The sequence below is a fragment of the Pollachius pollachius genome (assembly GCF_949987615.1).
Source record: "Pollachius pollachius genome assembly, chromosome: 11".
NCBI lineage: Eukaryota > Metazoa > Chordata > Actinopteri > Gadiformes > Gadidae > Pollachius > Pollachius pollachius.
In genome coordinates this window covers 24,170,115-24,196,972 of record NC_136944.1, presented here as the reverse complement: position 1 = coordinate 24,196,972, position 26,858 = coordinate 24,170,115, and the positions used below count along the sequence as shown (strand labels likewise).

General features: G+C 58.5%; 1 protein-coding gene across 1 annotated transcript; it reads left to right on the top strand.

The window, feature by feature from the left end:
- The first annotated feature begins 3,323 nt into the window (after positions 1-3,323).
- Positions 3,324-26,124, top strand: rnf216 (ring finger protein 216). Its single transcript, XM_079746489.1, is given in 19 exon segments — positions 3,324-3,471; positions 3,919-4,056; positions 5,099-5,226; positions 6,131-7,297; positions 7,299-7,433; positions 7,952-8,028; positions 8,103-8,205; positions 9,118-9,279; positions 9,542-9,653; positions 10,601-10,734; positions 12,973-13,023; positions 13,937-14,074; positions 14,257-14,405; positions 15,286-15,364; positions 22,315-22,412; positions 24,106-24,328; positions 25,222-25,291; positions 25,397-25,617; positions 25,619-26,124. Coding segments are annotated over 18 exon segments (3,273 nt in total). The 5' UTR covers positions 3,324-3,471; positions 3,919-3,983; the 3' UTR covers positions 25,772-26,124.
- The last annotated feature ends 734 nt before the right edge of the window (positions 26,125-26,858 follow it).

Below are 26,858 nucleotides of genomic sequence, written 5' to 3'. Positions count from 1 at the left end.
GTCTGGACGAGGAGGAGGATAACCTGCGGAGTTTGGACGAGGAGGAGGAGCAGGAGAACCTGCAGAGTCTGGACGAGGAGGAGAACCTGCAGAGTCTGGAGGAGGAGGAGGAGAACCAGTGGCGTCTGGACGAGCAGGAGAACCTGCAGAGTCTGGAGGAGCAGGAGAACCTGCGGAGTCTGGACGAGGAGGAGGAGCACCTGCAGAGCCTGGACGAGGAGGAGGAGAACCTGCAGAGTGGAGGAGCAGGAGAACCTGTGGAGTCTGGACGAGGAGGAGGAGGAGAACCAGCGGCGTCTGGAGGAGGAGGAGGAGAACCAGCGGAGTCTGGAGGAGGAGGAGCAGGAGAACCAGCGGAGTCTGGAGGAGGAGGAGAACCAGCGGGGGAACGTCCTGGAGGGGCGATCAGATGAGCCAATCGGGTTCAGAATTCACGGGCAGGGTTGTTGTTGAGATGAGATTATCTTTGAGCAGATGAAGAGTAACACTCTGGCCTCATCGTGAAGACACTCAACCAACTGATCCGGTGGAATCCTTGTACTCATTTGGCCGTTGAGCCGCGGGGGTTTGAGTCGCTGTGCTGCTGTCTCTCTCACCATTTAATGCCGTTACAATTTGAGTTGAGACGCTGTTGGATGTCAGCCTGGAAGGGCCGAACATCAGTTTGAAGAGTCTTGGCAGATCAAGTGATCCAAAGCAGCTACCCATCATTTCACAGAGCAGCTCAGTCTCTCCTCAGTCGCTGGATCAACATAGGATTTGTTAGCGTTTTTCACTCATTGTCAGTATTTGAGTGTAGGCTATAAACAACGAATAACCCCAGGGTAAGCCTAGAAAGGCCTCAATACGACCTTTAGGCCGACTATGGAAGACTGGAGTTTTTGGAAAAGTTGGTTAATATGGTGAAATAGACCAAAATGTCTGAACAGTAAAAGGTGCCATAAAGGGCTTGTACATTTTTACGTCACAAAGACAGCGCAAAGATATTTATGGAGTATTCAGCTGAGTACCCCCTTCACCGGGACAAAACTCTCCAGGAATGTCTCTCTCATGCAGGAAAACACCACACGCCAAGACCCGTTCAAAGCCCGGTAGGGCGTTTATTCATTCAATAACGGAAAAAAACGCGTGGGTCTGTGTCCAACGCAGAAAAAACAAAAATCATACAGGTGACTCCGTGAGCCACGGTAGGGTCCAGGGGATTGGCTGTCCGGCCGGGCCAGTCTCGTCCCTGGAGAGGGAGGTCGCTCCCATTGAGTGATGCCGTCCCCGTAGGGCGTGCCGTGTCGGCGCGCATCGTCCTGGCGTGCGGGTTCTGTCGTGGCCGCTGGGGAAAGTCCGTTAAATCCACGAGTCTGCCTGTCCTATCGGGTCCTGGAGGTACTCCGCTCGGACTCCCGGTTCCTCCGCCTGGGAGAACATCAAACACCCTTTTAAAGGGTACCTGATCTTCCTCGCTCTCTGCCGCAGGTGTTCTCCATTGCGCTGTTTAGAGTTACGCCATCCACCACCTCTCCCTCGGGCCGCCTGGCCTAGGGTTTGAGGCCGGTGTTACGCCTCGTGCCCACTGCACCGTCCGTCAAAGGACGTCGGAAGGCGTGGCTGACGGACGGGGGAGCTTTCCAGGGTTGTCAGAGCCCGAGTAGTGTCACAGTGCTTAAATTTGCATACGCGATCTGATCGGATGACGGATCCGTCGCTGTCGAAAAAGTTGAAATTTTTTCTACTTTTTGACGGCGCCGACGGATCCAACGGAACGGACGGATCCACAATGCATTGCGCATCCGTCCCCATTCGAAGTGAATGGGGATCAGTCAACGGACGGATGCAGTGGGCACGAAGCGTGACACCGAATTCTGCGACCCTTTCCAGGGGAGGGTCAGAGCAGGTAGAGGGGACCTCTCCAGGGTCAGAGCAGGTAGAGGGGACCCCCTCTAGGGTCAGAGCAGGTAGAGAGGACCCCCTCTAGGGTCAGGGTAGGTAGAGGGGACCCCCTCTAGGGTCAGGGTAGGTAGAGGGGACCCCCTCTAGGGTCAGGTAGAGGGGACACCCTCTAGGGTCAGGTAGAGGGGACTCCCTCCAGGTTCAGCAGGTAGAGGGGACCCCCTCTAGGGTCAGGGTAGGTAGAGGGGACCCCCTCTAGGGTCAGCAGGTAGAGGGGACCCCCTATAGGGTCAGGGTAGGTAGAGGGGACCCCCTCCAGGGTCAGCAGGTAGAGGGGACCCCCTCTAGGGTCAGGGTAGGTAGAGGGGACCCCCTCTAGGGTCAGAGCAGGTAGAGGGGACTCCCTCTAGGGTCAGGGTAGGAAGAGCTGCATCGCAATCTCATATATTCCTCCTGAAACTGAGGACATTTTTGTGTTTCTGAACGCACTTCTTTTTCCCCGATTCTCGTTTCTGTTTTCAGATTTACATTTCATCAACTCCATTTTCTCGATTTTCTTTTGTCTAGCTTTCAGAATTTAAAGCCTAAAGCCTAACCCCTACTCGAAATAACCCCTGTGTGTACGCGTAACTCCAGTTGAGAGCCACTGCGCTAGCGCACTCTGAGAGCCGTTGAACTACATCTCCCAGCGGCCGTCGGGGTTCCGGTGACCCGGCCAGCCGCTCTGTTTTGGCAGTTTGTTTCCCTTTCCGAAGAATGTCGACGTGAGGCTCTTTGGCTGTCCGATATTGTTAACCAAGGTAATGTACGTGTTGTCTTCAGCGGATAGTTAGTAATTAGTTAGTTGGTCTCAGTATATAAAGGCAGGGGTCCGTCGGCTGTGGAGTTTCCTTCACCCTGAGCTGGCAGCTCCTCGCTGTGATCAGATGAGGTAAAAACAAGAGCTCTAATCTCCGTCTCGGAGCACATAGAGCTCCTGATTAATCACCCCATTAATCACATGTTTAATCTGGTGATTAATCACCTGATTAATCAGGTGAAAGGTGCTTTTATTCCGGTCGTGACGGTGAGTAACATGTCATGTTTACACCACGGTCCCCGGGTTAACCTGGCATCCCGCCGCTGTTAATATTGTTACTGTCCGTGGTGAACGGTGACCTGACGTCACCTGAGCTCAGGTGATCGGAGGTCAGGTGGATTCAACGTTTAAACCGATGAGTTTAATGATGCGTTCCAGGGACACTTTTTTAGCCCGTCAGTTACGAGCTGCAACTGGGAGTACATCGATGTGGTACGAGTTCACGGCTAGTGAGTTGCCGGTTTCACTGCCGTTCCAAGGCACTTTCACGGGTAGAAGGTTGTGAAAACACGGGTAACGGGTTGCCTGGAACGCACCATACAACCCACACGTCGCGCGTCCAATTAGCGCCAGACAGACACCGCTCGCGACGTGTAGCCTCGGAGCCAACGACTCTGCTGTACGGTAGCCTGTGATGCTAGCGCTGGGGGAGTTTGTTTTCGTTTCCGCGTTGTTCCGAATCTATACAAAACTCTTCTGGAAAGTACCATCCCTTTTATTTTATCGATGTAAGCATGAGTTCCTTCTCTCTTTCCGCCCACGAGCCTCTCCAGAGATAGCTTTCGGTTTGCATGCTCACGTTGTGCTACGGTTAGCCCGCAGGTAGCGTTAGCTCCCCTCTGAAGTCTCTAAGCGTGTGGGTTTACTTTAGCCGTCATCAGGGAGAGGAACGACACACAAGTTTAAGGTTTATCTGTGAGTCTAGCGACCGTCACCAAGGAGACTAACTTTATACACTTTAAACTGAGCCGTCTGTCTGTCTGGAACCAGGCTAGGATGGGTTCCTTATAAGTAAAATAATTATCCTTTTACCAAGTACGACTGTTAACGGTAAGTGAAACAAAAGGTGTCTAATACTACCTTAAAGTAGGCAGTGTTACCAGACCATAAAAAGGACATGTATGGGGCGATAGTCTCGGTATGTTTAACGGCTAACAGGGGTCTGATGCGGGCAGATGGTGACGGAGCTGTGGAGACGAGCTGTGTGAGCTGCTTCAGGAACAGTCCCTCACTTTACCCCATGGCGGACGGAGCAGGCGGAGGGGATGACGACGTCATTCACCTGGCGAGCTTCAACGTCCACCGCAGTCAAGGTGAGCGCGTGGGAAGGCCGCCTCTTCCAACCCTTACCCTCATCCTACCTTAGCCTACCTTACCTTATTGGCCAATAGAAGGTGTGGCGTGGTGACTGACATCACTTTGGATACAGTGTTGATATGCTTGTTCATCTAAACCTTAGGGTATCATTTAGTTTATTGCTTTACTATGAGAGGGCTTTCGAAAGGCACTGATGATACTTTCTCGTTTTAGTTGTTATCTACTTACATTTAAACTATGTTTTACCTGTCCTACTGCAACAACTGGGCCTGATCCGAACTGATTTCAGATTTGAGTAGTGTCTGAAGATGTGCGATGGATACGCTTCATAAACACTATTTACAGTACAAGACCGTTTATGGCCCATTTCCACCGGAGGGTGCGGGTCGGTTCAGTCTGTGACCAGACACGGGGTCGCGTTTCACCGCCAAAAGTGGGCGTGATCCGGACTGAGCCATATTGACCGTACTCGTCTCCAGTGCTCCTCCGTTGGGGTACTGAGACGCCTGAAAGGGTGCCGGCAAGTTCGAGCTATGCTTGCCGTCCGTTGATTGGTCCACAGAATTGCACTTCCGTGCGACGGGGGTAATAACAAACAAACACATTACCCTCAGGGTATTTCTGGACAACGGCGAAAGCTTAGTTTATTAAAGAAAATGTTGCGGAAAAGTTTGCTGCTCTTCTACGACGCCCTACATTGGTGCTCTTTGTTAATTGTGCGCATTCTTCTTTTTCCTTGGATTTATTAGCAGGCTACACTGTGTGGGGCTGCTATGAGGTCACGATGCTTACGTAGCTGCCGCGGCTATCGCCGTCCGGCTTAAACCCCGCCCTGCCATAAGGGTACTGTCGGTGGTGGAAACGTGAGCCGTAACTGAGCTGGGCTATACCGCTATACCCTCACTACTGGGCTGAGGCGCGCTGGGTCCGAAGCGCACCCGCCGGTGGAAAAGCGCCACTAGTTAAGCCTGGGCCTAATGCCTTAACCAATATCTGCTGTTGTCTAACATTCAGGATGATCTCCCTGTTCCTCCCCAGGCCGGCGCTTGCGGAGGAAGGAGTTCATCACCATCTCTGACGACTCGGACGAGGAGCCGCTCAACCTGGCCTTGGGCCATCCTGTGCTGATCCCCGACGACGCAGACGACGACGTCCGCATCCTTGAGGTAGGTCCTTCTCTCTGAGGAACCCTATCCCTAACCCTTCTATCATTCATCTGCCTATTTGGTCCTTCGGACACATAATTGTCCAATAGAATCCCAGTGTGATATCCCTCCCTCCTGACTCCCTGTCTCTCCCCCTCTGACTCCCTGTCTCTGACTCCCTGTCTCTCCCCCTCTGACTCCCTCTGACTCCCTTTGTCTCCCTCTGACTCCCTTTGTCTCCCTGTGACACCCTCTGTCTCCCTCTGTCTCCCTCTGTCTCCCTCTGTCTCCCTCTGTCTCCCTCTGTCTCCCCCTCTGTCTCCCTCTGTCTCCCTCTGTCTCCCTCTGACTCCCTCTGACTCCCTCTGACTCCCTCTGACTCCCCCTCTGTCTCCCTGTGACTCCCTCTGTCTTCCTGTGTCTCCCTCTGTCTTCCTGTGTCTCCCTCTGACTCCGTGTCTCCCTGTGTCTCCCTGTGACTCCCTGTGTCTCCCTCTGTCACCCCGTGTCTCCCTCTGACTCCGTGTCTCCGTGTCTCCCTGTGACTCCGTGTGACTCTGTGTCACCCTGTGACTCCGTGTCACCCTGTGACTCCGTGTCACCCTGTGCCTCCGTGACTCTGTGTCACCCTGTGACTCCGTGTCTCCCTGTGACTCCCTGTGACTCTGTCACCCTGTGACTCTTTGTCTCCCTGTGACTCCGTGTCTCCCTGTGACTCCCTGTGACTCTGTCACCCTGTGACTCCGTGTCTCCCTGTGACTCTGTGTCGCCCTGTGACTCTGTGTCACCCTGTGACTCCGTGTCTCCCTGTGACTCTGTGTCGCCCTGTGACTCTGTGTCACCCTGTGACTCCGTGTCTCCCTGTGACTCTGTGTCACCCTGTGACTCCGTGTCTCCCTGTGACTCCCTCTGTCTCCCTGAACAGTCTCTGACTCCACCACGGAGACACCTGATCCGCCCGGCCGCCACCTGGTGCGGCGACCTCCGTGGCTCGGCCCACGCCCTTGTGAAGCGTGACGTCGGCGACGCCGTGGTCCCGTCCACCTCCAGAGACCCCCTCCCCGCTCCGGCCCCCGCCCCGCGGACACGGCCCCCGGCCTCGGCGGAGCAGCCGGGCCCTTCCGGCTCGCGTGCCTGCACCGCCCGCCTCATTAAGAAGGAGGTCCCGCCCTCTCCGCCTGTCACCCCCTCTACCTCCAGCATCTGGGACGGCGCCCCCCTTCCAAGCACCTCGGGCACCCCACAGCGGCCGCCCGCCCCTCAGACCCGCACTGACTCCATAGCACACCACAGCCCTCAGGCTAGCACTAGCCCCGCTCACCACAGCCCTCAGGCTAGCACTAGCACCGCTCACCACAGCCCTCAGGCTAGCACTAGCACCGCTCACCACAGCCCTCAGGCTAGCACTAGCACCGCTCACCACAGCCCTCAGGCTAGCACTAGCACCGCTCACCACAGCCCTCAGGCTAGCACTAGCACCGCTCACCACAGCCCTCAGGCTAGCACTAGCACCGCTCACCACAGCCCTCAGGCTAGCACTAGCACCTCCACCCAGACCGAGCGGCCCCGACCCTGCAGCCCAAAGACCCTCCTGAAGGGGGTGGCCCAGGGCCAGCTGGCCGCCGCACCGCAGCCCGGGATGCTGCAGGCCCCTGCTGTGCCTGGCCCCCCCATGGGGCCGCAGGCCGGGCCCCAGGCTGCCCTGCCCCAGCCCCGCGGCGGCAACCCTATCCACGTTGTGGCGACAGTGCACACGTTAGCCCCACCGCAACCTCAAGCTCAACCCCCGGCCCCACGCGCCCCCCAGGTCAGACCTGTAGCCCCCCCGGCGGTGCTGATAGCCGCCGCCCCAGAGAGACTGGGGCCCCCTGAGGTGGGCCACCGTATCAGGCTGGGGAGCCAGGCCCCCGGGGAGGCCCACCTCAACCCCATCCTTCAGCCGCTGCCCCCCCCCCCAGGGCGGGGCTCCCAGCGCCCCCCTCGCCAGGCTGGTCCGCCCCAGACCTCCCATCCTGAGGCAGGCACATTTCATTCTGGCTCCGGCCGCAAACCTGACCCCCGACGAGGCTCCAGCGGCCCCCGTGGTGCCGGCCCCCCCTGGGCCCCCGGCCCCAGCAGACATTCTCAGGCTGGTGGAGGCCAGGCCGGGGCCCTCAGCGCCGCAGGACGGACTTGGGGGGGCCCGACCCGAGCTGCCTCCCCACGTCAGAGCCCTGATGGCCGGAGTGGTGAGTAGCAGCGGACCAGAGGGGCCCTTCAGTGGGTTAGTGGACCAGAGGGGCCCTTCAGTGGGTTAGTGGACCAGAGGGGCCCTTCAGTGGGTTAGTGGACCAGAGGGGCCCTTCAGTGGGTTAGTGGACCAGAGGGTTAGTGGACCAGAGGGTTAATGGACCAGAGGGGCCCTTCAGTGGGTTAGTGGACCAGAGGGGCCCTTCAGGGGGTTAGTGGACCAGAAGGGCCCTTCAGTGGGTTAGTGGACCAGAGGGTTAGTGGACCAGAGGGTTAGTGGACCAGAGGGGCCCTTCAGGGGGTTAGTGGACCAGAGGGGCCCTTCAGTGGGTTAGTGGACCAGAGGGGCCCTTCAGGGGGTTAGTGGACCAGAGGGTTAGTGGACCAGAGGGGCCCTTCAGGGGGTTAGTGGACCAGAGGGGCCCACGGGGTGTGGCCTCCAGTGGGTAAGGTGCAGTGGTTGAACCTAATGATGTACATGGTGTCAGTGATCCTCCGCTCTCCCTCTCCTCTCTAGCTGGATCTATTCCCTGATGTGCCCAACGACCATGTGGCTGAACTCATCCAGCAGAACAATGTCACCGACTTGAATGTGTAAGGATGACTTCTGCAGCACTCCTATTGTTAGTGTGTGTGTGTGTGTACTGACCCTGTCCTTATCCCACCAGGATCTGTAACGTGCTGCTGGAGAACCCGGCCTATCCCAGGAGACAGGCTGCTCCCGCCGCCCCAACCAGCATCCTGCTGGAGTCTGGAGAACAGGAGGCGGAGGTAGGGCTGGGGGGGAGGAGGAGGAGGAGGAGGGGGAAGAAGGGCTGGGGGGGAGGAGGAGGAGGAGGAGGAGGAGGAAGGGCTGGGGGGGAGGAGGAGGAGGAGGAGGAGGTAGGGCTGGGGGGGAGGAGGAGGAGGAGGAGGAGGTAGGGCTGGGGGGGAGGAGGAGGTAGGGCTGGGGGGGAGGAGGAGGTAGGGCTGGGGGGGAGGAGGAGGAGGAAGGGCTGGGGGGGAGGAGGAGGAGGAGGAGGTAGGGCTGGGGGGGAGGAGGAGGTAGGGCTGGGGAGGAGGTGGAGGAGGAAGGGCTGGGGGGGAGGAGGAGGTAGGGCTGGGGGGGAGGAGGAGGAGGAGGTAGGGCTGGGGGGGAGGAGGAGGTAGGGCTGGGGGGGAGGAGGAGGTAGGGCTGGGGAGGAGGAGGAGGAGGAGGTAGGGCTGGGGGGGAGGAGGAGGAGGAGGAGGAGGTAGGCCTGGGGGGGAGGTAGGGCTGGGGGGGAGGAGGAGGTAGGGCTGGGGGGGAGGAGGAGGAGGAGGAGGTAGTGCTGGGGGGGAGGAGGAGGTAGGGCTGGGGGGGAGGAGGAGCAGGTAGGGCTGGGGGGGAGGAGGAGGAGGAGGTAGGCCTGGGGGGGAGGTAGGGCTGGGGGGGAGGAGGAGGTAGGCCTGGGGGGGAGGAGGAGGAGGAGGTAGGGCTGGGGGGGAGGAGGAGGAGGAGGAGGTAGGGCTGGGGGGGAGGAGGAGGAGGTAGGCCTGGGGGGGAGGAGGAGGAGGAGGTAGGGCTGGGGGGGAGGAGGAGGAGGAGGAGGTAGGGCTGGGGGGTGATGTTAGTACTGTAGTCCTGGCCTGTAGGGCTGTGGTATGGTAGGGGGGGAGGTGAAGGGTGGATGTGGAGGGTAGCTGATGCTGCATGTCTGCCAGGTGACGGAGGACCTGTTCGACTACAGCCAGCTGGCCGCGGTGGCCCCCGACGCCCTGATGCAGGCCACAGACCTGCTGATGGCTGACTTCAGGATGCTCAGCTGCCAGGACATCAAGTGGGCCCTCAACGCACTCAAGGGACACTATGCAATCACACGCAAGGTACGCCGCTCGCCACGCAGGCCGCCGCCCCCAGGGGGCGCTGCTGAAGGCCTACAGACAGTGGGTTGCTTTACATGAGCATTGACCTGTTCTGTGAAGTTCTCCCCTGTGTCACCAAGTGTTGGGCTGTGGCACCATCTTGTCCCACAGGAGTAGGTTCTCCCTGGGCGCCCTGTTACTCTAGTGATGTCTGGGTCTCTGTGGACCCGGGGTACCTCTGGAGACTGTCCTGACCCTGTCCCCTTGCCCCCCCGTCCCCCAGGCCTTATGTGGAGCTCTGAAGAAGTGGCAGGACTCTGGAGACCCCTCAGGGAAGAGACGGAGGAATAGGAACGCGTCAGAGCGCTGCTACGTGGACTTCCAGTTTGAGCACGGTGCAGTAGAACAGTAGCATCTAGGGGAGTGGCTCAGCGTAAGGTGATGAGTGGGAGAGGTTACAGCGTCCTCATGAGGGCGGTCACTGTGGAGTACTGAGCAAGTGTGCTGAGCTGCTGCTCACCCTCCACCTCCACCTGTCTCACCCTCCACCTGCCTTACCCTCCACATCCACCTGTCTTACCCTCCACCTCCACATGTCTCACTCTCCACCTCTACCTGTCTCACCCCCACCTCCACCTGTCTCACCCTCCGCATGTCTCACTCTCCACCTCCAGCTGCCACACTCTCCACTTCCACCTGTCTCACTCTCCACTTCCACCTGTCTCACTCTCCACTTCCCCCTGTCTCACTCTCCACCTCCCCTGTCTCACCCTTCACCTCACCCTTCACGTCCCCCTGTCTCTCCCCTCCACCTGTCTCTCCCCTCAACGTGTCTCACCCTCCACATGCCTCTCCACCTGTCTCTCCCTTCAACGTGTCTCATCCTCCACCTGTCTCTCCCCTCAACGTGTCTCACCCTCCAACTGTCTCTCCCCTCCACCTGTCTCTCCCCTCCACCTGTCTCTCCCCTCCACCTGTCTCTCCCCTCCACCTGTCTCTCCCCTCCACCTTTCTCTCCCTTCAACGTGTCTCACACTCCACGTTTCTCTCCGCCTGTCTCTCCCCTCTACCTGTCTCTCCCCTCCACCTGTCTCTCCCCTCCACCTGTCTCTCCCCTCCACCTGTCTCTCCCCTCCACCTGTCTCTCCCCTCCACCTTTCTCTCCCTTCAACGTGTCTCACACTCCACGTTTCTCTCCGCCTGTCTCTCCCCTCCACCTGTCTCTCCCTTCCGCCTGTCTCTCCCTTCCACCTGTCTCTCCCTTCCGCCTGTCTCTCCCCTCAGCCTGTCTCTCCCCTCCATGTGTCTCACCCTCCACGTGTCTCTCAACCTGTCTCTCCAGGCTCTGTGAAGTTGGACAAGAGGATGTACTTCCTGGAGAACGACCGGCGGTTCTTCCGGACCTACGGGACGCTGGAGCCCTCGGTGCAGGCCGAGGTGGCCTTCTACCAGCGGAAGACCAAAGAGTCCGCTGAGGTGACCCCAGCTCTCTCACTCACTACCTCACTCTCACTCACTCACTACCTCACTCCCTCTCACTCACTCACTACCTCACTCACTCTCCCTCACTCACTACCTCACTCCCTCACTCTCCCTCTCACTCACTCACTACCTCACTCCCTCTCACTCACTACCTCACTCTCTCTTTCACTCACTCACTACCTCACTCCCTCTCACTCACTCACTACCTCACTCACTCTCCCTCACTCCCTCACTCTCCCTCACTCACTACCTCACTCCCTCACTCTCCCTCTCACTCACTCACTCACTACCTCACTCCCTCACTCTCCCTCTCACTCACTCACTACCTCACTCCCTCTCACTCACTACCTCACTCCATCACTCTCCCTCTCACTCACTCACTACCTCACTCCCTCACTCTCCCTCTCACTCACTCACTACCTCACTCCCTCTCACTCTCTACCTCACTCCCTCTCACTCCCTCTCACTCACTCACTACCTCACTCCCTCTCACTCACTCACTACCTCACTCCCTCTCACTCACTCACTACCTCACTCCCTCTCACTCACTCACTACCTCACTCCCTCTCACTCACTCACTACCTCACTCCCTCTCACTCACTCACTACCTCACTCCCTCTCACTCACTCACTACCTCACTCCCTCACTCTCCCTCTCACTCACTCACTACCTCACTCACCTTAGCTCTCTCACTCACTACCTCACTCTCTCACTCTCTCTTTCACTCACTCACTACCTCACTCTCTCACTCACTCACTCCTCTCCCATCGTTCCTCCTGCCATTTGACATCTTGGCCTTCTGCTCTCACATGAATCAGAATGGATTTTGAGGGGAGCCAGAGCAGCTAAGCCCTCACTGTGTGGGTTCCCACCTGGCAGCATGGGTCCCAGAGTGGAGCCATGTTCAAAGTGCCCCATCCTGTCACCTTCACACAGCCCCCTTTCAGCATGGGAGCCAGAGCTGCTCTCTGCTCTCTCCGTCATAAAGCTATCCAAGGACCATGTGACTGGATCACTGCAGAGGATCCAGCCCCGAGGTGCTTTGGTCTGTTGGTGGTGGTGATACGGTGCATGATGGCTCTGTGGTTAGGGTTAGGTTAAACACTCTGCGGTGTGTTTCCATGGTTCCAGGAGAGAGCTTTCAGACGACCCTCCCTACAGAGTCTGTTGGGTGAACTCTAACGGGGTCTCACCTTTACCCTTCCTCTGGCCCTGGGGGCTCCTGGGGGCCCCCTGGTCTCCTGGGGGCCCCCTGGTCTCCTGGGGGCTTGGACACCGAAATATATAAATAATTCATTCTTTCATTCATCAGTTGTGTTAATGCATAACAATAAAACACTGCAAACGAATGTAATTAATTAAGTATTTGTGTTGTCTGGTTTACAACGAGCAGGCATTTAGACGGGAATGGTTATTTTTGACAGAAGCAATGCATTGAACATCATCAAATGACAATGAGCTAATTGAGGTGTTTCGAGACTGTAGGAGAGATCGGTTTAATGTGTCGGCCTATATCAAACATGTATACATAATTTAAACTATATTCACAACTGATTAATAAGCTGAGCATGGACTAATCAGCCAGCGATATCTTTAATTGCTCTTGCTGGACGCACGTCTTCCTCGGGGACTGCCGGGGGAAGATGCTGTCTGGGGAGAGGGGCAGTGAAACCCTCCGGATTACCCGACAGGCGGTCGATCTGTGAACACTGATCATATCGCCGGCTGTGTTTTGAAATGCCCCGTTTGCATAGAAGCGAAGCGCAATGAGCAGTTGCAAGGATGGTGGTAGTGATGCACTGCGGTCCGACACGAACTGTAAATCCGGTGACAGCGCTTCTATTAATTCGAACAGATCTCTCCTACAGAATCGAAACCTCTCAATCAGCTCCTTGTCATCATAAATGTCCAATGGATTGCTTCTGTCCCTAATTACTCTTTCCCGTCTAAATGCCCGCTCGTTGAACATGTATTACACGTGCCATGGTTGCGCTGGATGGATCGGAGGTAACTGCTATAGAAACAGCCTGGACTCTACGCCTGCCCCTGACCAGGTGTAGGATGTACGCCTGGTCTTAGTGAAAAGAACGCTAAGCCCAGTTGGTGCAACCGGCGTAACGGTTAGGTCGGACTTAGAACGCCAATTTAGGACCAGGCGTAGTTAAGACCAGGCTTACAGCACCTTCTGTCTTTACTGATGACGGTCTGTGTTTGTGGTTCTTCTCCTCACAGCATGAGGACTTCCTACTGGCTCTGCAGGTCAACGAGGATGAGTACAAGATGGTGAGGGTTTGTTAACCATGGTCGGCTGCTCTGTGATGTGCACACTGTATTACTGGCTTCTGTAAAAGTCTTCTCCCTCTCAACCAACTTTCTGAAAGGCCTTTTCTTTTCTTTCTTAAATCAAAGCACTCTACTCCGTATCTCCCGTCCATGACATTCTTTCTAACTATGAGACTCACTGGGCTTCATTAGCATGTCCATGAATATACCTAGATATCAGATAAATAAACAAACTGTATTCCAACCCTAAGTGTTCTCAATAACTAGGCTATTGGCAGCATCGTAGCCTCAAGGCTATATTAGGCTCAGTGATGGGTGCAGCTCCATTCAGCTGGACGTACTTTTACATTGAGGGCATGTAGCAGATGCTTTTATCCAAAGCGACTTACAATATCTACATGTGTCGTAAGAAACAATATATGGCTGTCGGTACAGTAAGGATGCTTTACTTTTATACAGTATATACAATAGTTTAGCCTTCTGCTAATGAATGTGGTCTGTACTGGTGCCTGTACTGGTACCAGTGCGCGGAGCTGCTGACCTCGCTGGGTTTGTTTTCTGTACCCCAGCCTCGTGGCTGTTCGGCTGGGAGCTGACACTAGGTGGCAGTGACGTGACGGTGGCCTCTGTGTTGTTGCTGAACCTCTCGATCAGCCATGTTTACTGCCTATCGGAAAGAGGGAGCAGGGACAGACACCTCTGTTGTTCCAAATATATGAAGATCTGGCTGACGCATCGGATTTCTGATACATCGGATTTCTGATACATCAGATTTCCGATACATCTAACCCCTACAGTGATAGACCTGAGCTGTAATGTTGTGCATCTCTGCACAACGTACACGCAGGCTTTAAGGTCCCTTCAACCCCCCTCCATACCTCTGGCCCACGGCCTGACTATGATCTGCCCCCAGGACGGACAGCTCATCGAGTGCGGCTGCTGCTTCGGAGAGTTTGCCTTCGAGAAGATGACCCAGTGCTCCGACGGCCACCTCTTCTGCAAAGAGTGCCTGGTCAAATACGCTCAGGAAGCCGTGTTCGGCTCTGGACAGGTATGCCTATACAACTACACATACCTGCACCTACACACACCTGCACATACACTACACACGCCTACACACACTACACGTTTGACCGGACCTCAGAAGCACCCATTGGGAACACGCTGCTGTGACACTGATATCTAGTCCTGCTGTCATAAGACTGATACGTGTGTGTGTGTGTGTGTGTGTAGTCGGAGCTCAGCTGCATGGCGGGGGGCTGTCCTTGTTCCTACCCAGCGTGTGAGCTGGAGAAGGTTCTGCCGGAGAACATCCTGTACAAGTACTACGAGAGGCAGGCCGAGGAGGCCGTGAACGCCACCTGCGCCGACGAGCTCGTACGGTGAGGATGCCATGGCTGCATGGACGGAGCGTTCTATTGGTGGAGACTCCCAGGGCGCCTCTCCATGGTGCACATTGACCTCACTATGACCCGTTAGACCGGCTTCATTGGACCGGCTTCATTAGAACGGCTTCATTGGACCGGCTTCATTAGAACGGCTTCATTAGACCGGCTTCATTAGACCGGCTTCATTGGACCGGCTTCATTAGACCGGCTTCATTGGACCGGCTTCATTAGACCGGCTTCATTGGACCGGCTTCATTAGAACGGCTTCATTGGACCGGCTTCATTGGACCGGCTTCATTAGACCGGCTTCATTAGACCGGCTTCATTGGACCGGCTTCATTAGACCGGCTTCATTAGACCGGCTTCATTAGACCGGCTTCATTGGACCGGCTTCATTAGACCGGCTTCATTGGACCGGCTTCATTGGACCGGCTTCATTGGACCGGCTTCATTAGACCGGCTTCATTGGACCGGCTTCATTAGACCGGCTTCATTGGACTGGCTTCATTAGACTGGCCCTGTGCTCCACTAGAGAGTGAACCAGGCTGACTGGGAGCTGGTGTAGATCTACTACATCCCCTTTATCAGGTCTCGGAGGGGGTCAGAGCACTGAGGAACAAACATTGAAGTTGTATTTAAGAATCCAGCTGCATGAGGGGGGCATACTCTGACTCCCCTGGGGGACTGGGATGAACCAAGCATTGGACTGCTGGTTTATGGGGGGACTGGGATGATCCAAGCATTGGACTGCTGGTTTCCGTGTCCATCTGATTTGTGGAGGCCTTAACCACGGTGTCCATTCAAAGCCTTCACGGATCTGTTGATGTTCCTTCAACCGGTCTCCTCTCCTCCCTTCCCTTCCTCCTCTCCCCAGGTGTCCCTTCTGCAACTTCCCCGCCCTGTTGGACAAGGACATGTCTCTGTTCAGCTGCCCCAACCCCCGCTGTCGCAAGGTACGCCCTCTCTCTCTGTCTGTCTGTCTGTCTGTCTGTCTGTCTGTCTGTCTGTCTGTCTGTCTGTCTGTCTGTCTGTCTGTCTGTCTGTCTGTCTGTCTGTCTGTCTGTCTGTCTGTCTCTCTCTCTCAACAACGCTACATTTGAGTTCACCTTCTGAGCGTTCAGAGGAGAGATGGCCCCCTCTGCGGCCCCCCCTCCTAACCTGTCCTCCCCATGTCTGAGGAATGTATGGCGGGAGGAACACTCTCCCAGATCTGTTTTTCATCACTGATGAGATGGTCCATGAGCCATGAGTGCTCCTTATCTTGTATTTCCAGGGAGCTCAGTTCACAGAACGGGGAAACGGGCTAACTTTGACCGTATTAGTAGCACTAATACTAATAGTACTAAACCTTTATCAATCCAGGTCATTTTAGAGGGAGCCCTTCCCAACATGGCATCAGCAGTGGTTCAAACATGCAAACATTCAGCAACTCACAAAATATGAAGCCTTTATGAATCTTTCGGTATGATTTTCTACAAAAATTTAAATTACCCAATCTCCAGCCATCGTCCATAGTAGGCCTACTGCCTTCTGCCCATGTGCAGGCCTACTGCGTTCTGCCCATGTGCGGCTCTCTGGGTGCCTTTCCCCTCTCTGGCCTGTAGGTGGCGCCAGAGGTTCACCCTCAGGGCTCCACCAGTGAACCTGCATGGCTGCAGTACTTTTTAACAGACACACGCCCATACTGCGAACCAAAGGAGGCGACACACAGAGTGAGAAGCATCCAGTCTTTTAGCTGGAGGTAATCTCTGTCCTTCCTGAGGCGGATCCCGCCCCAGGCAGCGCGTCATTGAGCAGAGCTCTTATCCTCAGGGTGAAGAGTGTGTACTGGTGTTAGTGACCCAAGACAAGCGCCGCTGTGCTCAGGGCGGTTCCCTGGCTGGGTTACAGGAGGAGGATGTGCTCTCCAGTCTGGTGACCGACTCTCATTTCCCCTAACGTGGTGGAACACGCACGCACGCACGCACGCACGCACGCACGCACGCACGCACGCACGCACGCACGCACGCACGCACGCACGCATAGATATATATCTACGCATAGCGTAGATATATATACGTACACACACAATACAGTTGTAGTGCTGTAATTCCAGGCAGCTGGTTGGCTGCCAGAACAGGGTGGGGCGGTCCTTATGTAACTGACACACTTCCTGGAGGCCGCCCACCTTCTGCCCGCGCTCCTTTCATTGGTGGGAGCTGCATTCCACTCTTCCTGCTGCTGTCTTTGCCCGGCCTGTGATTGGTCAAGCTCACCCCCCCCCTTTCATTTCAAATGTGCTTTAGATCATTTGACCCAGTTTCTCTTTTCTCTCCCTTTCTCTTCTTAGACACACACTCACACTCACACACACTGTGAAAAAAAACCCATGTGGATGTCATTAGGCGTGTTCCTCCCTCCCTTTCTCTTCTTAGACACACACTCACACTCACACACACTGTGAAAAAAAACCCATGTGGATGTCATTAGGCGTGTTCCTCCGCTGCGGAGGCTTTACAGCGTGTAGGGCTCTGGGTGGGGTAGGGCTCTGGGTGGGTGAAGGGCTCTGGGTGGGGTAGGGCTCTGGGTGGGTGTAGGGCTCTGGGTGGTGTAGGGCTCTGGGTGGGTGTAGGGCTCTGGGTGGGGGTAGGGCTCTGGGTGGGGTAGGGCTCTGTGTGGGTGTAGGGCTCTGGGTGGGGTAGGGCTCTGGGTGTGTGGGTGTAGGGCTCTGGGTGTGTGGGTGTAGGGCTCTGGGTGTGTGGGTGTAGGGCTCTGGGTGTGTGGGTGTAGGGCTCTGGGTGTGTGGGTGTAGGGCTCTGGGTGTGTGGGTGTAGGGCTCTGGGTGTGTGGGTGTAGGGCTCTGGGTGTGTGGGTGTAGGGCTCTGGGTTGGTGGGTGTAGGGCTCTGGGTTGGTGGGTGTAGGGCTCTGGGTTGGTGGGTGTAGGGCTCTGGGTGGGTGGGTGTAGGGCTCTGGGTGGGTGGGTGTAGGGCTCTGGGTGGTGTAGGGCTCTGGGTGGTGTAGGGCTCTGGGTGGGTGGGTGTAGGGCTCTGGGTGGTGTAGGGCTCTGGGTGGGTGTAGGGCAGGGCTCTGGGTGTAGGGCAGGACTCTGGGTGTAGGGCAGGGCTCTGGGTGGTGTAGGGCTCTGTGTGGTGTAGGGCTCTGGGTGGTGTAGGGCTCTGGGTGGTGTAGGGCTCTGGGTGGTGTAGGGCTCTGGGTGGGTGGGGGTAGGGCTCTGGGTGGGTGGGGTAGGGCTCTGGGTGGGTGTAGGGCAGGGCTCTGGGTGGGTGTAGGGCTCTGGGTGGTGTAGGGCTCTGGGTGGGTGTAGGGCTCTGGGTGGGTGTAGGGCTCTGGGTTGGTGGGTGTAGGGCTCTGGGTGGGGTAGGGCTCTGGGTGGGTGTAGGGCAGGGCTCTGGGTGTAGGGCAGGGCTCTGGGTGGTGTAGGGCTCTGGATGGTGTAGGGCTCTGTGTGGGGTAGGGCTCTGTGTGGGGTAGGGCTCTGGGTGGTGTAGGGCTCTGGGTGGTGTAGGGCTCTGGGTGGGTGTAGGGCTCTGGGTGGTGTAGGGCTCTGGGTGGTGTAGGGCTCTGGGTGGTGTAGGGCTCTGGGTGGTGTAGGGCTCTGGGTGGGTGGGGGTAGGGCTCTGGGTGGGTGTAGGGCAGGGCTCTGGGTGGGTGTAGGGCAGGGCTCTGGGTGGGTGTAGGGCTCTGGGTGGTGTAGGGCTCTGGGTGGGTGTAGGGCTCTGGGTGGGTGTAGGCCTCTGGGTGGGGTAGGGCTCTGGGTGGGTGGGTGTAGGGCTCTGGGTGGTGTAGGGCTCTGGGTGGGTGGGTGTAGGGCTCTGGGTGGTGTAGGGCTCTGGGTGTGTGGGTGTAGGGCTCTGGGTGTGTGGGTGTAGGGCTCTGGGTGTGTGGGTGTAGGGCTCTGGGTGTGTGGGTGTAGGGCTCTGGGTTGGTGGGTGTAGGGCTCTGGGTTGGTGGGTGTAGGGCTCTGGGTTGGTGGGGGTAGGGCTCTGGGTGGGTGGGGGTAGGGCTCTGGGTGGGTGTAGGGCAGGGCTCTGGGTGGGTGTAGGGCAGGGCTCTGGGTGGGTGTAGGGCTCTGGGTGGTGTAGGGCTCTGGGTGGGTGTAGGGCTCTGGGTGGGTGTAGGCCTCTGGGTGGGGTAGGGCTCTGGGTGGGTGGGTGTAGGGCTCTGGGTGGTGTAGGGCTCTGGGTGGGTGGGTGTAGGGCTCTGGGTGTGTGGGTGTAGGGCTCTGGGTGTGTGGGTGTAGGGCTCTGGGTGTGTGGGTGTAGGGCTCTGGGTGTGTGGGTGTAGGGCTCTGGGTTGGTGGGTGTAGGGCTCTGGGTTGGTGGGTGTAGGGCTCTGGGTGGGTGGGTGTAGGGCTCTGGGTGGGTGGGTGTAGGGCTCTGGGTGGTGTAGGGCTCTGGGTGGTGTAGGGCTCTGGGTGGGTGGGTGTAGGGCTCTGGGTGGTGTAGGGCTCTGGGTGGGTGTAGGGCAGGGCTCTGGGTGTAGGGCAGGACTCTGGGTGTAGGGCAGGGCTCTGGGTGGTGTAGGGCTCTGTGTGGTGTAGGGCTCTGGGTGGTGTAGGGCTCTGGGTGGTGTAGGGCTCTGGGTGGTGTAGGGCTCTGGGTGGGTGGGGGTAGGGCTCTGGGTGGGTGGGGTAGGGCTCTGGGTGGGTGTAGGGCAGGGCTCTGGGTGGGTGTAGGGCTCTGGGTGGTGTAGGGCTCTGGGTGGGTGTAGGGCTCTGGGTGGGTGTAGGGCTCTGGGTTGGTGGGTGTAGGGCTCTGGGTGGGGTAGGGCTCTGGGTGGGTGTAGGGCAGGGCTCTGGGTGTAGGGCAGGGCTCTGGGTGGTGTAGGGCTCTGGATGGTGTAGGGCTCTGTGTGGGGTAGGGCTCTGTGTGGGGTAGGGCTCTGGGTGGTGTAGGGCTCTGGGTGGTGTAGGGCTCTGGGTGGGTGTAGGGCTCTGGGTGGTGTAGGGCTCTGGGTGGTGTAGGGCTCTGGGTGGGTGGGGGTAGGGCTCTGGGTGGGTGTAGGGCAGGGCTCTGGGTGGGTGTAGGGCAGGGCTCTGGGTGGGTGTAGGGCTCTGGGTGGTGTAGGGCTCTGGGTGGGTGTAGGGCTCTGGGTGGGTGTAGGCCTCTGGGTGGGGTAGGGCTCTGGGTGGGTGGGTGTAGGGCTCTGGGTGGTGTAGGGCTCTGGGTGGGTGGGTGTAGGGCTCTGGGTGGTGTAGGGCTCTGGGTGGGTGGGTGGTGTAGGGCTCTGGGTGGTGTAGGGCTCTGGGTGGGTGGGTGTAGGGCTCTGGGTGGTGTACGGCTCTGGGTGGGTGGGTGTAGGGCTCTGGGTGGTGTAGGGCTCTGGGTAGGTGTAGGGCTCTGGGTGGGGTAGGGCTCTGGGTGGGGTAGAGCTCTGGGTGGTGTAGGGCTCTGGGTGGGTGGGTGTAGGGCTCTGGGTGGGGTAGGGCTCTGGGTGGGTGTACCAGAGCCCTACCCCACCAAGAGCCCTACCCCACCCAGAGCCCTACACCCACCCAGAGCCCTACACCCACCCAGAGCCCTACACCCACCCACCCAGAGCCCTACACCCACCAACCCAGAGCCCTACACCCACCCAGAGCCCTACACCACCCAGAGCCCTACACCCACCCACCCAGAGCCCTACCCCACCCAGAGCCCTACCCCCACCCACCCAGAGCCCTACACCACCCAGAGCCATCTCCCCCTCCCCCTCTCTCCCCCTCCCCTCCTCACCCCCCTCACCCCCTCCCTCGGCCTCCCCTCCCTCTGTCTCTCTGCCCTCTCTTTGACTACGCCTTCATTTGATAGCGCTGACTTTTCTCCCCTGTAGGAGATTACCATGCTACACACACACACACACACGTGCACGACCGCATGCACACACACACACACATGCACTCACTGCAGCCTCCCAATCAGAACGGCCGCTCCGGTCTTGTGCTGCCATATAAGGGCTGCTGTAGAAGTGATAGGGAGAGAGAGGAAACGGGGAGGCAGGGTGGAGGAAACAGGGAGGTGTGGGGGGGGGGAGGCAGGGTGGAGGAAACAGGGAGGTGTGGGGGGGGGGAGGCAGGGTGGAGGAAACAGGGAGGTGTGGGGGGGGGAGGCAGGGTGGAGGAAACAGGAAGCGTGTGTCATGGAGGATGCCAGGAAGTGGGATGGGCAGTACAGTAACGACGGCGATGGGGTTTATCCAGCGTGTATCAGAGCATTAAGGGGGCCGCTGTATGGAGGGTGTTCTCATAGCAGGGGTAGGGTAGGGTGTTCTCATAGCGGGGGTAGGGTAGGGTAGGGTGTTCTCATAGCAGGGGTAGGGTAGGGTGTTCTCATAGCGGGGGTAGGGTAGGGTAGGGTGTTCTCATAGCAGGGGTAGGGTAGGGTGTTCTCATAGCGGGGGTAGGGTAGGGTGTTCTCATAGCAGGGGTAGGGTAGGGTAGGGTGTTCTCATAGCAGGGGTAGGGTAGGGTAGGGTGTTCTCATAGCAGGGGTAGGGTAGGGTGTTCTCATAGCAGGGGTAGGGTAGGGTAGGGTGTTCTCATAGCAGGGGTAGGGTAGGGTAGGGTGTTCTCATAGCAGGGGTAGGGTAGGGTAGGGTGTTCTCATAGCAGGGGTAGGGTAGGGTAGGGTGTTCTCATAGCGGGGGGTAGGGTAGGGTAGGGTGTTCTCATAGCGGGGGTAGGGTAGGGTAGGGTGTTCTCATAGCGGGGGGTAGGGTAGGGTAGGGTGTTCTCATAGCGGGGGGTAGGGTAGGGTGTTCTCATAGCGGGGGTAGGGTAGGGTAGGTTGGCCTGCTGGTGCTCCCAGTACAGCTAGCCATGCCCTACTGAGTTTATACCTTCCATGGTTGAGTTGTTGGACCATCGCCCTGCCTGAGTCAGGAGCATTGTTAAAGCCCTCGCATGTCAAACACGCCCTGCCCAGGCCACGCCCACACCCAGCACAGGTGTATTTGAAAATGGGCGTGGCCTAGCGCGGTGTATTTCTGGCCGCACTATAAGAAGTTGTCAGTGAGGGTGTGTGGCTGTCGCTGGCTGCTTCTCTGGTTCACCGAGCGGCGCCCAGCCGCCAGCAGGGGGCGACCTCAGCCACGCTGTTCTCTCCTCCGTGGCCTTCTCTCCTGCTCTCCCCTTGTGTATCGCCAGGTCCTTAGTGCTCTGATGAGGAGCAGGCTAACCAGTTCATGTGGGGTGGGGGGGACCAGCAGCTTTCACATGTTTTATGTGAAAAGGTTCCATTGACTCCTGTTGGAAAAGTGCTGTTGTGTACACACGCGCACACACGCACAAAAGGGGAAGATGGCGAGCTGTTCCTGAGGAAGAAGGAAAGCAGAGTGGCTCCATGGCACTTCCTGCCGAGGTCAGCAGGTTGCCATGGTGACATGGATGATGGCCCGCTGCATCCAGCGCCATGGGCAACCGTGGTCAATACTGGATGAGCGCCTCAAATATTCATGGCGGCACCACTTAGCTAAGGGTTAGCATGCGGAGAGGGGGGGGCACTCAGACCGCCACACGCCTTCAGACGCAGCTCTAAGAAAGGGGTGTGTGTGTGTGTGTGTGTTAAACTGTCTGACCCAGATGTCCTTCACAGATTTGGGGGGGGTGATGTGGCATTGCCGGCACCAAGGATGGAGTTGCTGTTACTAGGCAACGGAGCGCCCGTTGCTCTCTGCAGTGAGCGCTGAGAGCCACACCCAGACGAGAGCGCGGTTTATCCTGCAGCACCGCAGACAGCCTGCACCGCAGGGGGGCACCCCGTCCAACGGAGAGACATGGACGGGTGGCCAATGCAGAGATTATTCCCAGTTACCAGGTTACTGGTCTCCTCACACTAACCCTGCACCATTTAATGAATCATGTGTGTGTCTCTGTGCGTGTGTGTGTGTGTGTGTGTGTGTGTGTGTGTCTCTGTGTGTGTGTAGGAGAGCTGCAGGAAGTGCCAGGTTCAGTGGAAACAACATGTGGGGAAGACATGTGATCAGGTCCTGGAGAGAGATGAGATCCGTATGAGGGTGCTGTTGTAAGACACACACACACACACACACACTCCTGACCCCCGCTACCTGTTGACCCTACCCTCTGTGTGGTCCACCCCCCCCCTTATTGTGCACTCTTCGGTTCCCCTGACAACGGGCCAGGAAGCAGAGCTGCCGGCTGCTTCCTGTTGTGAGCGGTCCGCCGGTCTTCTCACTTCCTGGTGCTGAGAGGCAGGAAGTGGGAGAGATCCACTTCCTGCGCTCCACAGCCGGGTTCAGCCCAGGCCGCAGGACTCCCTAACCCGTCTCTGGCCCCCTAACCCGTCTCTGGTCCCCTAACCCGTCTCTGGTCCCCTAACCCGTCTCTGGTCCCCTAACCCGTCTCTGGTCCCCTAACCCGTCTCTGGTCCCCTAACCCGTCTCTGGTCCCCTAACCCGTCTCTGGTCCCCTAACCCGTCTCTGGTCCCCTAACCCGTCTCTGGCCCCCTAACCCGTCTCTGGTCCCCTAACCCGTCTCTGGTCCCCTAACCCGTCTCTGGTCCCCTAACCCGTCTCTGGCCCCCTAACCCGTCTCTGGTCCCCTAACCCGTCTCTGGTCCCCTAACCCGTCTCTGGTCCCCTAACCCGTCTCTTGCCCCCTAACCCGTCTCTGGTCCCCTAACCCGCCTCTGGTCCCCTAACCCGTCTCTGGCCCCCTAACCCGTCTCTGGTCCCCTAACCCGTCTCTGGTCCCCTAACCCGCCTCTGGTCCCCTAACCCGCCTCTGGTCCCCTAACCCGTCTCTGGCCCCCTAACCCGTCTCTGGCCCCCTAACCCGTCTCTGGCCCCCTAACCCGTCTCTGGCCCCCTAACCCGTCTCTGGCCCCCTAACCCGTCTCTGGTCCCTAACCCGTCTCTGGCCCCCTAACCCGTCTCTGGCCCCTAACCCGTCTCTGGTCCCCTAACCCGTCTCTGGCCCCCTAACCCGTCTCTGGTCCCCTAACCCGTCTCTGGTCCCCTAACCCGTCTCTGGTCCCCTAACCCGTCTCTGGCCCCTAACCCGTCTCTGGTCCCCTAACCCGTCTCTGGTCCCCTAACCCGTCTCTGGTCCCCTAACCCGTCTCTGGTCCCTAACCCGCCTCTGGCCCCCTAACCCGTCTCTGGTCCCCTAACCCGTCTCTGGCCCCCTAACCCGTCTCTGGTCCCCTAACCCGTCTCTGGTCCCCTAACCCGTCTCTGGCCCCCTAACCCGTCTCTGGTCCCCTAACCCGTCTCTGGTCCCCTAACCCGTCTCTGGCCCCCTAACCCGTCTCTGGTCCCCTAACCCGTCTCTGGTCCCCTAACCCGTCTCTGGTCCCCTAACCCGCCTCTGGTCCCCTAACCCGTCTCTGGCCCCCTAACCCGTCTCTGGCCCCCTAACCCGCCTCTGGTCCCTAACCCGCCTCTGGCCCCCTAACCCGTCTCTGGCCCCCTAACCCGTCTCTGGCCCCCTAACCCGTCTCTGGCCCCCTAACCCGTCTCTGGTCCCCTAACCCGTCTCTGGTCCCCTAACCCGTCTCTGGCCCCCTAACCCGTCTCTGGTCCCCTAACCCGTCTCTGGTCCCCTAACCCGCCTCTGGTCCCTAACCCGTCTCTGGTCCCCTAACCCGTCTCTGGCCCCCTAACCCGTCTCTGGCCCCCTAACCCGTCTCTGGTCCCCTAACCCGTCTCTGGTCCCCTAACCCGCCTCTGGTCCCTAACCCGTCTCTGGTCCCCAGCGAGGAGCGTATGACGGCGGCACGGGTGCGGCAGTGTGTGAAGTGTGGCCTGGGGCTGGTGAAGTCCGAGGGCTGTAACCGCATGGCGTGCCGTTGCAGTAGCTTCATGTGCTACCTGTGCCGGGAGCCAATCACCGGCTACAACCACTTCTGTCAGCACGCCCGCTCCCCCGGAGCACCCTGTCGCCACTGCCGCAAGTGCTCCCTCTGGACGGACCCCACGGTAACACACACACGCACACGCACACGCACACGCAGACACACACGCAGACACACACGCAGACACACACGCAGACACACACGCAGACACACGCACACACACGCAGACACACACACGCAGACACACACACGCAGACACACACACGCAGACACACACACGCAGACACACACACGCAGACACACACACGCAGACACACACGCACACACACGCACACACACGCACACACACGCAGACACACGCACACACACGCAGACACACACGCACAGACACACACGCAGACACACACGCAGACACACACGCAGACACACACGCAGACGAGCACGCAGACGAGCACGCAGACGCGCACGCAGACGCGCACGCAGACACGCACACGCAGACACGCACACGCAGACACGCACACGCAGACACGCACACGCAGACACGCACACGCAGACACGCACACGCAGACACGCACACGCAGACACACACGCAGACACGCAGACACACACGCAGACACACACACACGCAGACACACACACACGCAGACACACACACGCAGACACACACACGCAGACACACACGCAGACACACATGCAGACACGCACACGCAGACACGCACACGCAGACACACATGCAGACACGCACACGCAGACACGCACACGCAGACACGCACACGCAGACACGCACACGCAGACACGCACACGCAGACACGCACACGCAGACACACACGCAGACACGCAGACACACATACACACACAGAAACATGCGCATACACACGCACACAGGCACGCAAACATTTAAGTTGTCTTGACGAATCGTGTGTGTGTGTGTGTGTGTGTGCGTGTGTGCGCGTGTGTGCGTGTGTGCGTGTGTGCGTGTGTGTGTGCGTGTGTGTGCGTGTGTGTGTGTGCGTGCAGCAAGATGACGAGCGCATCATCCAGGAGATCCAGAAGGAGGGCGAGGCGGAGCTCAACAAGCAGAGCAGCGGTGAGGGGGGGGGCTAGGCACCAGTCCAACAGGAGCCTCCTGGTGGCTGGAGGACCACTAACCCCGGTGTCTGTCTGTCTGTCTGTCTGTCTGTCTGTCTCCCAGATCCTTCAGGTAAGCGGGTGGGCCCCCCTCCCGAGGCGATCACCGTCTCCAAGCGGCCGCGCCTCGCCCCCCCGCTGCAGAACCCGCCCCCCCCCCCAGCCGGGCCCCCGCCTGGGGGTCCAGCCGCCCCCCCCGGCGGTGCACGCCCCCCCCATGGGGCCCCCCATGGGGGGGTTACCCCCGCCGCCCCCCCAGCTGGCTCACAGGATCTACCACATCATGGCGGCCCCCGGGATGGCCCCGGGCCCCTACGTCCCCCCGCTTCCCCACCTGCCCCCCCTCAACAACCCGCCCCCGCCTGTCAATCACAACCTGGACATGATGGACCTGCCCATGCACTACGGGCCCCCCCCCTTCTTCAGGCAGCGCTTCTGACCGGGGGGCCCATACTTTACTAGTGGTGTGAGACCGGACCAAGAGATGATGCTCCTGTAGGACACACACACACACACACACACACACACACACACACACACACACACACACACACACACACACACACACACCCCTTGCCTTGCCCCGGCCCCCCGTTCCAGGGGTCCCGGGGCCGTTTCCTTTGTACTGTTCTACCCGGAGCCAACCCGAGGTGAATAAAGATATTTTTGCAGACAGAGGTGCGCTGGTTCTGCGTCGTGCTCCAGGAGAACTTTGTTTTCTAACGGTTCCTGAGGGTGTTTTTTATGTTGTGCTGTTGACAGGAATGAGACTGGATCTCCATTAAAGCACCTTGAAAAAAAAACTTGTCTCTCTTCTTTATCTCACTGGTTCCAATGTTCTCTCCTGGGTGAGATAATCAAAGCTCCCCAGACACACGTCCGACACGGCGGGAAGGGGTTCATGCAGACGAGCCCCCAAGGATGTCCACCAATCACACGACGGCTGGCCTGCTGTCCCCCAATCACAGTAGAGGAGGGTGCATCACAAAGCTGTAGAAGGAGGAGGGCTCTGGCTGGCCCAGTGCTGGGGGTGGATGGAACCTCGGCCTGGGTCTGTACAGGTGGAGGCTCAACCTCTGGGTGGTGTGGAGAACCTCTGGGTGGTGTGGAGAACCAGCGGGTGGTGTAGTGAACCTCTGGGTGGTGTAGTGAACCTCTGGGTGGTGCAGTGAGCTGTCGGGTGGTGCAGTGAGCTGTTGGGTGGTGTAGTGAAGCTCTGGGTGGTGCAGTGAGCTGTCAGGTGGTGTAGTGAAGCTCTGGGTGGTGCAGTGAGCTGTCAGGTGGTGTAGTGAAGCTCTGGGTGGTGCAGTGAGCTGTCAGGTGGTGTAGTGAAGCTCTGGGTGGTGCAGTGAGCTGTCGGGTGGTGCAGTGAGCCTCTGGGAGAAAGGCCTTGATGAGCTTGTCGTCCACAATAAGTGGATCCTGGAGCTCTTCCTCTCGTCCCACCGGCCGCACCGTGAGTCGGCCAATCTGTTATTGGACCCCTCGTGTTCCTCCTCTCCTCCGTCGCCTGGTGGTGACCCCTA